Below are 11,487 nucleotides of genomic sequence, written 5' to 3' on the forward strand. Positions count from 1 at the left end.
TACCATTTTTTGGAGTCGGGCTGGTAGTTTTCTGTACGGAGGTAGCCCCTTGGGCTAGTAAAAATTAAAACTACCAATGTAATACATGAAAATCACTATCGGTATTTTCACTCATTTTTTGCTATTAAATTCTCAAACAATGAACAAATTTCGGCAGCATGCTCTTATTTTTCGTAAATCTCCATAATCTTATCCATTTTGCAGTACCACCTGACTTGTTTACTTCCAAAAACGATCGTTTTTATTTAATCCGAATTTCCTCTATTCCTCTGTTGTTTTTTTTTTTTTTGTAAACACACATGCAGATATCTCATTAAATTATTTCCGACCACTCAATCAACTGAAAGATAAGTGTTATGTGGTATACATAAAATATATTTCCAGCAAATTTATTGATTTAAGATGAAAAAAAAAAAGATTTTCATTTCATTTTAGATAAGATAATTTATTTGAATTCATTTTTATTTACTATCATAACTATTAATTTATAAATTATTTAATTTTACTAGGGAGAATTAAACTTAGTGAGAATTAAACTTTGAGTTTAAAAAGAATGACATTAAAACCCTGACCTTTTCAACAATAAATTATTTTCTTTTAATACTAGTTGTTACTCCCCCCCGGGCCCCCTAGTAACTTTTTACTTGGGGCTAGTAACTTTATTTCTGCCACTAGCCCATGGACTAGTGCTTAATTTTTTTAATTGCACATCCCTGATTATCAAAAATACTATCCCTGTACATTTCACCCAGTATTGCCCCAAACCAGAGCACTCATTTAAACGTTTTTCTATCACTTGAAATTTATTTTGCTAACAATTGTTCCAGTAGCATCATTTTGTTTGACAGTGTTATATTTTTTTTTCACTGCGGAAGTGTGCTTTCACAAGATCAGCATCTGTGAAGCGCAATACTCTTAGCATGACGTTACTAAAGTTTCAATGTTTTGGGTAAGATTTTTACAGATAATCCGTTTTCTCACAGATCACCATCGTCTAAGCAGAGTAGTCCACCATTCAAATACCGTTTGTACCATTTACACACACATGTATGGCATATGTCTTACTTCCTCCGGCATTTTCAGAGTTTTTCTGGATTTTTCCAGAGTATACAACATAAAATTGTATGTTTAACTGCTGCTCCTTGACGTTCTACGATCATCTTTTTTGCCTTTTTCAATGATGACGATCTTTTTCTTGAAACTGATTTCTTTTCAACGAATCAAATTATTAAGTCACAATTTGGAATCAGAAACGATGAAATAATTGCTTAATTTGAACTGGTAGAATTTTTCTGTTTTTGTGTCATTTTACAGAAGAGATGACTTCAGACATTATTTTATTGTTGATTTGTTGATTGTAAATTACATGTACAAAATTTTGACCTGCTCCGTGGTCCGATTTTCGCATTTTAAAAGACTATGTAAGTTTGAAATAAATCACGATGTTTAAAAAAAAAATACACATCATTTAAATTTACTTTTAAAATATTTCTTCAAAATTTGGATATAATATGACGTTAAGTAAAAAAAGTTATGACGGTAGTCTACGAACTTTCCGAATAATCCTAGTACAAATCTATCAACAAAAATGACCAAAGCGAAAAGAACAACATCAGCACTGTAGTGAAATGAAGGCTTTCTATATTTATGTTGCTATCTATTCAGAACCAGCAATACTCTACCTGTTATCCGCGGCAATGCCAGCAATACACCAGCTACATTTTTGGGCAATTTCTGCATTACTCAATCTAGCACTTCCCTAAGCAACTCCAACAGTGCCAGTTATACAACTGAAATCAGAACCAGCAATACTCTACCTGATATCGGGGACAATGCTACCAATACACAAGGTACATGTTTGGGCAATTCCAGCAATACCTACATTTTGGAGAAATTCCAGTAATGCTTACTCTTTTACTGGCGGCAATCACATGGAATCTGGGCCCTTGAATTTCTATGCTGAAAGAGAGCCAGTGCAACCCAATACTTCATTGACTGATTCATATACCCTTAGGGGTTTGCTAACCTGTCTGCAAAGGGTCAGGGAAGGAGTTTTAACATAACATTTCTAAAGTTACATCGTCGCGGGTTCGAATCCCACTGTGGGACGTGGAGACCGGTCCTTCGGATGAGTCCGTATAAACGGAGGTCCCGTGTCGCAGTAGATGATGGCACGGAAAAGATCCCTCACAGATAAACAGGAAGTGGACATCTGATTCGTACAAAATGAGTCCCACCATATGGCATGCCTTAACAAAGAGTGAGCTAAAATTTCGAGCGATCTGTTGCTGAGAAAACTGTAACCAAAATTTATTTTAAACTGTTCAATTAATAATAGTTCAAGTGTGCTAAAATGCTGATTTTTTGCTTAATGTGAGATTAAAGTGAATGCTGCTTTTTGGCTTTAGAAAAAGTTGAATAAATCTTGGAAAACCTAAGTTCCATCCAGCCCTTTAAACCCCCATTATTCTTGCACTTATATAAACTGCATGTCCTGTGGTATTTGACATTAAAACTGATGAAAATACTTACCCTCGTTATTAATCTTCGAAATCTTAGTTTTTTGAATTATGTCGTGGTTGTCTATATATTTCACGATGAATTCGTATGTCATGGCCAAGAAATTTGGCAAGCTGGTCCTGACTGTTCTCACTCAGCTCATGGATCTGTGCCATTGTTGCAATGTTTTCTTAAATTGGTATATGTCATCAAATGTCCATACTGAAGCTCTACTTTCTCACAAATTTCAGTTAGAACGTATCTGGCTCTCAGTGGACGGAGGGAGGGGTTACTGTCTTGCAAATATATATTTTCCGCAACGTTTGCATCGCTTCGTTTCTTAATCAAGAGATTAATGCTTTTAATCATATCCTGTGTAAGTAAAATTGCCGTTTTCCTTTCCTGCTTTCCTTTTAGTTCAATGCATATTAAAGACCTACACAGTTCAGGTTCGAGGTCTGAAAGGCTCGATTTAATCTCACTGTCTTGTGGAATATTGTTTTGTGCTTCGATTGCTCGGTTGTAATTCTCAACTGTTATTCGTTGAACATCTCCCCCACGCTTGCTGTTGAAAAGCGTAATGCGGCATAGTGTAACTTTTGCAAGGTCAGAGTAAAATGCTGCATTATTTGCAACCTGTGGAAGAAGTTCCTTGATTTTCTCCTTTAAGTATGTATGAAGCTTGAACGCATCTTCACTCAGCGGCAACATTTTTAGGGAGTTGTATTTTTTCGCGCTCAATGTTTGTCTGGCACGTGAGGAAACGAGATCACTCCAATCCAAATCGTACAACTGTATAAAATCAGAACCATTCTCTTGTTTTGTCGGCCTCAATGATTCCATCTGATCTGTAAATCCCGGCACATCTTTGGAGACTTTAGTATACTTTGTTTAGGCATGCCATATATACTGGGATTCATTTCTGTTCAAATCCAGTGTCAACTCCCTGTTGATCTTTCCTACACAGTTTTCTCAGCAACTGCTACAAGAGGCTTGAAATTTTCGCACAATCTTTGCTTAGGCATGCCAAATGGTGGTATTCATTTTTGTATGAATTTGATGACAACATCAGAGTGTATATTTACATCACAGCGGGAGTATTACTAGTGAGCATCCGCTCACAGACTTCTTGTTGTATATTCTTTTAATCATATATTTTACTACATGTCTAAGAAGCATTATTTAGGTTTCCAGGCAATAGCCAACTTTGTAAAAAACATACAATAGGTTATTAATAAGTACACATAAAAAACTTGCAATATATTTATTTATCAACATAATACATCGACAAGGTCTTCATGCAAAAGATCAGGCTTATTTTAGAATGTGCAGCTCTTGTTAAATTGTGAACAGTCAATTTTTCCTTTCAACAACTAGACAAACAAGGGATTTCTCTGCTGTCCCACTCATTTTGGTGAAGAGTGTTATCTTTATGTCCCCTTTCGGTCTTCTTTTACGTTTATTTGCATTCCAAGCCGAAACAAAATCCTCAACTCTCCTTGGAGGATGGACATAATGAAAGCATGCAATGATATACGTTGTGCAGTTTTGCCTTAGAGATTCCAAGTACTGAGGCACAAGCCTCCTCCAACATCTTTATAATTAATAAGAAAACTGACCAGTCAGCAAGGGCCCCGCCGAGGGGTAGAAATATAAAGTGCAGCTTACGGAATGAGAATTTTACGTGATTACAAAAATTTAAAAATATATGAAGAAGAATAAGCAACAGCAACTGTAATCCTAAACTTTCAAGTTAATTCCTAAATACCCCCCCCCCCCCAAAATGTAAATAGTATCCATGTATTTACATAAGGCAGTAACAAACATCATATCTTATTGTAACTCAACAAGAGCACCGCTAAGCGGAGCATCCCCTCGCGCCAGGAACTTCACCAGTAATGGCAATGTCTCCATACGAGAGAAAAATTCTCAAGAGGGACTTTAAACAAAATACAATCATCAAGCCCTAATAATCAACGGTACCCAGTATCCCTATGTAAAGTTTAAAATAAGGTAAAGAAATTAAAATATATTGCAACACTAATTAAATTTTAACAAAAGTCAAGGTGGATATCCTCGGGGGTGGGTGGGGGTTGCGTCATAAGCATACGTGATTGGGCAGTTTCCCTTATTCCTAGCAGAAACATATCACGTATGCTTTAAATTTCATTAATTTTCCTACCTGAGTAAACCTCACAGTAGCATGCAATATGCATCAAATCTGAAAATACGCACGGAAGTAATATATTTTGTAGTGAAAAATGACAATATACTGGTGTTGAGATGTCAATGACACTTGTGAAACTTTATATTTATCATTGTTTATAACTTTCAAGAATTACGTGCGCCTCAGGCCCCTATTGTAAACACACACACGTGTGGCAATTTGGTATTGAAACCGCGACGTTCATCAAATTATTTCAGTTACTCTGTGACAGAGATGACACTTTTAATTCATAAAAACTTTCTCAAATACGCACAATAAAATGACAATACGCGAATACAAAGTAGAACTTACAGAAGCGGCTCTATCGAAAAGACCCGAAATTTAACATGTTAAATTTACCAGAAGTGAGTATTGTCAACTCGTACATAAAATTGCAGGGTTTGAAGGTAGTAAAAACGCGATATTTTAAGAACTATTTCACCGCTTAACTTGAAAATGAATAGGGTTCGTCCTTTTACAATGCCACATAAGTATGTGAAGGCTGAAAAATGATAGTGCAAAGATTCTCTTTAAATCTTGCCCACAAGCTGTAACGGACACACTAACACACACACATACGCACAGTAGCGATGCTATATCCCCTCCGCAACTAGTTGCGCGAGGGGATAATTAAAGTATATAATTAAACAAGAATGAAGCATTTGTTTTATAACTATCACACACTTGAACTTAAGTTCAAAAGAAACATGCATCAGTTACAGACAAAGGTGTCAATTAATCTTACAGTGATAGATATGGATAAGCCCCTAAATTTTCTGCAGCAAACAAGATAATAAATTCAGAGGGATTTATTGAACACTTCTCTCATCCTTTTCTTCTAAGTTTACAATGAAATATATGGAGATAACGAACAGTATTCAAGTTCAAAAGTACATTAAACATTACAAAATAGGTGCAGAGCAAACATGGACATCCAAAACATCAGAGGTGGGATCAGGTGCCATGGAGGAGTGAGCATCCCCTGCCGACCGGTCACACCCGCCGTGTGGTCCTTGTCATGATCGGGAAATAACGGAAAAATTCGTCGACAATTCAAGTTGATATAATAAGAACTTTTCAGCAATGATATAAGGAGGCTATTATCCGTCTACCGGTTAAATTTAATAGTGTTTTTGAATTTACAGAAGGCTACAAATAAATATATAAATTAATGTATAAAATATATCTTTATCTTGCTTCTAGAATTCAATAAAATGAGAACTCATTGCGTATTTTAACCAAACTGAAATATGAAAGTAGTATAAGGCGCCTAGCTGGCTGGGTTAACTGAGTGCACTTTTTGGCCCCTGGGGGGATGGCTGGGTCAACTCAGTGCACCCCCGGGGTCAAGGTCAGAGATCTGGAAAAACCCGCACGCGCTCAGCACGTTCTGAGATCTGGAAATTCCTGAGATGTGAGATCTGGAAAAAACCTACACGCGCTCAGCGCGTTCTTACCTGCACGTGCTCAGCACTCACCTGGAAAAACCTAGCCATTATGACGTCATACACTGTATAAGTATTGCATGTGTCTGACTTGAAGCTCATTCTGTTGTCAGTTCCATCAGCTGTTGACATGGATTCTGCTATGAAAAAACTGTTACAAGCCCAGCAACTGATGAGATGGAGAAGACGGGCGAAAGAGTTAGAAAGAATTATTTACAACAATAAACACAGAGAATTAGCACTCAGAAAAAGAAATGCGAGAATATTAGAGAGAATGCAGAGAGCCCAACCCCAACAAGAACAACAAAGGACTGTGTCGGATGAAGAACCACACTCGCCAGCCCATTCACCACCCCAGAAGCCAAAGGCCATTTCTCAATATTATCAAGTGAGACTGAATCAAGCCAAGCATTCCAGAAAATTTAAAGCGCATGAAGATTTTTACAGTGTGAATTTTAAGGAATTTCCAGAGGAGGAAAACAGAGGATTTGTTCGGCGATTATTTAGAGACATCCTGCAAAATGTCAAATATCAAATGCAGTGTAATCCTAACGATTACCTACGCCTGAGCATACGCCATCCTTCCCTGAAATCCGACATTTGGTACGAGTTTACGCAATGTAAACATTTAAACGAAGACGTCATTTTAGACAAAATAGAAGCCGTTCAACAATCCAACCAGGATTTTAAACTGGGAGACGGGGCCATGGAATTCGACATGTTTCGGGTCAAGTATCCAGAGGGGAGTGGTGGAGACAAAACCAAACACCTGATGGTGAATAAGGAGAGTTTTAAAAAGAATAAACAATCCATCGTTCAGATCAACAATCCCTGGGATAAATTTTGTTTAGCTCGAGCCATCGTAGTCACCCGGTTACACAGTCAAAAACCTGAACATCCAGACCCCGAATGGGAAAAACGATGGAAACGCATGAGACTAGGAGATACTCAATCATTAAATCAGAAACGAGAAGCTATAAGCCTCATGGAACAAGCCGGCTGTGATATCCATCGGCCTTGTGGACCCGAAGAATGGGGAAAATTACAACAAGTGTTAACCCCTCGCTATCGATTGAAAATATTCCAGTTCAAGTCCACCTCCTCTAAACTCAGTTTAGAACCCCTTTACAAAGGCTGCGGAGATGGAACTTGTTTAAACATTTTGTTAGATGACCATCATTACGATGCCATACTGTCTATGCCTGGTGTGACGGGCAATCAATATTATTGTGATCATTGCGATGTGGGCTACAGTCATATTGAACACCATCGTACCCAGTGTCCTCACCGATGTAATTTTTGTTTAACTAACACTCCTTGCCCTCCAGACGGGAGCCACATTCAATGTAGCCAGTGTCAGGGATTTTTTAAGAGTAGAACTTGCTACGAAAATCATCTACAGCCTCACAGTAACAATACGGCCACCACGGTATGCAGTTTAATGGGATGATGTAGGCACTGTCAGAAATGGATGCCTAAAAAATTACTCCCTCATCATCATTGCGGAGGACAGAAACAATGTAAGATCTGTAAGAAAACCGTAGACACGGATCATCAGTGCTACGTTCAACTCAAGCCTGAGAAAAAGAAAAAGAAAGGCAAAGAGACCTTACAGTTCTACATCTATTTCGATTTCGAATGTACGCAGGAAACCGGCATCCACGTCCCTAACCTGTGTGTGGCACACCGCGTATGTCAACATTGCGACGGACAGTTCATTTTAAATTACCTGGTTCATTCCGCCTGCCTGAAACCTACCGTCATCATGAACGGCAGTAAAATCTTATCTATGCAAATCTGTGGACTGAAATTCATCGACTCTTATAATTTTTTACCTTTTGCCCTGTCCAAGATGCCCTCTGCTTTCGGATTCACCGAACTGAAGAAAGGATATTTTCCACAATTTTTTAATACGGAACACAACCAGAATTACGTGGGCCTTATCCACCGGCACCTTTCTACAATCCGGACGACATGTCTATAAGTGGACGACAGGCTTTTTACCAATGGTACGAACAACAAGCCGGAAAAGTGTTTGATTTCCAGAAGGAATTTTTGGACTATTGTGTCTCGGACGTCGATATTTTACGACGATGTTGTGCTCAGTTTAGAGCCACCCTCAAGAGCTTGGTCCATGTAGACCCCTTCCAGGAATCCATCACTTTTGCCAGTGCCGCCAATTTAGCTTACCGTCGAGGATTCATGCCCAGAGAGACCATTGCCATCGTTCCCAACCTGGGGTATCAGCCTGCACGTCGATATTCCGCCAAAGCCTGTCGGTGGTTAAGCTGGATGAGTCAGCAGAGCGGACATAACATACGGCATGCAAGAAACGGGGGAGAAGTCAAGATCGGAAGTTATACCGTCGACGGATATCAAGAAGCCACTCACACCGTGTGCGAATTTTACGGATGCTATTGGCACGGATGCCCCACTTGCTATCCGAATTTACAGACCGAAAGTCATCCTCACCGGACCCAATTTACCTATGAACAATTACACGAGGAAACTTTAAGAAGGAGTTCTGTTTTAGAGGAAATGGGGTACTCCCTCCTTAGCATCTGGGAGCACGAATTCGATCAAGAAGTGCAAAGAGAGGTAACTCTACAGAATAATGTACGAGAACTGGACATTTCAGATCCTTTGAACCCCCGAGACGCCCTGTACGCAGGCCGGACTAATGCGACTAAATTATATTGTGAGGAGGGGGACATGAGATACGTGGACGTCTGTTCCTTATACCCTTACGTATTAAAACACAGACCTTTTCCCCAAGGCCATCCTCAGATCATAACAGACGACTTCCAGAACGTGAGAACTTATTTCGGCCTCATTCACTGTCGGGTCCTACCACCCCGAGACCTCTGTCATCCCCTTTTACCTTATCGCACGGGAGGCAAGTTATTATTTCCCTTATGTCGAACGTGTGCGGAACGACAGGACTCTACCTCTAAACATCGATGTCAACACGCAGACCAGGAACGCAGTCTTACGGGTACCTGGGTGACTACAGAATTACATAAAGCCCTAGACATGGGATATACCTTAGAGCGGATTTACGAAGTTTGGCATTTTCCAGAAAGCAGTCAAGATTTATTCAGACCTTACAGCGATACCTTCTTAAAGATCAAACAGGAAGCTTCTGGATTCCCACCTGATTGTCAGACGGAGGAACAGAAACTAGATTACATTCGTAAAGTCTTAGAAAGAGAAGGGATCAGGATGGACCTGTTAAGTATAGAAAAAAAATCCGGTGCGAAGAACCATAGCCAAACTCTTTTTAAATTGCTTGTGGGGAAAATTCGCTCAACGCCTGTTATTACCTAAAACTCGATACTTGACCGAAGAAGAGGAATTACAGCAACTCTTACAAGATTCGACCATTGACATCAAAGGGATAGAACTCTTAGAAAATAAAGAGCAGCCAGAATCGGACATGATGCTGGTCAATTATCAAGAGAAACAGGAATTTGTAGAAGAGTGTCCCTTCGGAAACGTGGTACTGGCCTGTTTCACTACAGCCCATGCCCGATTACACCTCTACGAGACTTTACAACCTTTAGGAGATCGGGTGCTTTATTTCGACACGGACAGTATCATATACCAACATAAGGAGGGACAATTTAATCCTACCCTTGGCAACAGTTTAGGAGAATGGACCGACGAATTAGACGGGGACCACATTATCAAATTCATGTCAGGAGGCCCCAAAAATTATGCTTACCTCACAGCCAAGGGAAATTCCATGTGTAAAGTCAAAGGATTGACTCTTAATTATCGGGCCTCTCAGATCGTGTCACCAGAGACTTTAGAAAAAATGCTCAAGAAGAAATTGATGAAATCCAAGTCTCGTATCCCTACAAAATACAGAGGACTCGTCAACATGAAGTCAAGACAATACCTTTAGAAAACAATACAGAATTGTCTATGATAAGAGACAATTGATCGAAGATTATAACACTTTACCTTATGGTTATTAAAAAAAAAAAACTGTATTTCAAATGTGTTGTTATTTTATGGGGAAAACCCCCAAAAATGAAGGGTTATAAAAAGGGGGGGGGGAATATTTTAACACTTCAGTCATGGCTGGTGTTGATAAGGAGCCAGACTACCTTCCTGTTTACCCTAACTATGCTCTGCTCTTAAAGAGAGAAGCTACCTTTAAAGATGGATGGCCCCAGTCTTTAAAGGGATTATTACCCAACCTAGCCAAAGCCGGATTTTATTACAGAGGAGTGAGTGATAAGACCATCTGTTTTCATTGTGGTATGACTTTAAACTGCTGGGAACCTACAGACGATCCTTATGTAGAACATGCTTATTGGAACCCTAATTGTCCTTACATCAATACCTATAAAGGACGTGATCATTTATCATTATACAGTCGTCATGGGTCGACCTCTCTCAGCCAAGAGTAAATTAGTGAAAACGTTACGACGTTTACAGCGGGAACGAGATCCTGCCAAGCGAGCCCATTTAATCGAATTAGGGCGTAAAGCCTTATTGAATTGGTTTGCTATGGGAGCTCGAAATTTGATACGTGGGGTCTTACCTATTAATAAACAGATTCAAAAGTTTATTAATAATCATCGTCAAGATTTAAGCATCATAGCCGATAAGTCGGCGAGTGATCAAGACAGGAAAAATGCCATTTTAAAGCGTGGAGAAGCCGGATTTCTAGGAGGAGTGATCATTCGTCATTTATTCAAGTGGAATGCACCTAAGAAACGACGTGTTCGTCGTTTGAAAAGTGTGGTAGTGCGAGTCGATAATAAGAAACAAAGAGTGTTTCCAGATTGAATGGTCCGAGTAGGAGGAGCAGCTCAAAAGAGCAGAAAGAAGAGAAAACCTCCTAAGAGAAAACCTGCTGCTGCTAAGAGAAAAGCCCCTGGTGGTAGAAAGAAAAAAACTACTCCAAAAACTCCAGCTCAACGAAAAGCCATGCCTGAAAGTCTGAAAAACGAAATCAATCAGTATTATAAGGAACAAAGACAAAAAACTATTGGGGAGTTATTAAAGAAACAAGCTGAAATGAGAATGGATCGTCCTATGGGGCCCATAGGCAGTCAAAGAGCTACCGATTTAGAAGTGTTTCCTCGAGTCAATGTGGGAATTCCCTCTCTTAGAATTAAAGTCCCCATTCACACTCCTAAAATAGCACGCTTTCAACCTCTGACCGCCTCTACACCTCCACTTCCTAAAGGAATGAGATATAAATGCCGGTATTGTTCCAAAATCTACGTCACCCAGAAAAATAGAGACAAACACGAGAAGGACAAACACGACATGTATGCTCCTCTTTGACAGTATAAAAGGGGGAGAAACCTGGGACATGTC

General features: G+C 39.4%; 1 protein-coding gene across 1 annotated transcript; it reads left to right on the forward strand.

The window, feature by feature from the left end:
* The first annotated feature begins 8,124 nt into the window (after positions 1 to 8,124).
* LOC133199925 (uncharacterized) lies at positions 8,125 to 10,057 on the forward strand. The gene is made up of 2 exons (XM_061335726.1): positions 8,125 to 9,385; positions 9,498 to 10,057. The coding sequence occupies exons 1-2, from the start codon at positions 8,125 to 8,127 to the stop codon at positions 10,055 to 10,057; spliced, it is 1,821 nt and encodes a 606-aa protein (XP_061191710.1).
* The last annotated feature ends 1,430 nt before the right edge of the window (positions 10,058 to 11,487 follow it).

Source organism: Saccostrea echinata, unplaced genomic scaffold, assembly GCF_033153115.1.
Source record: "Saccostrea echinata isolate AGI-Se365-2 ecotype Australia unplaced genomic scaffold, CSIRO_AGI_Sech_v1 ptg000036l, whole genome shotgun sequence".
Taxonomy (NCBI): Eukaryota; Metazoa; Mollusca; class Bivalvia; order Ostreida; family Ostreidae; genus Saccostrea; species Saccostrea echinata.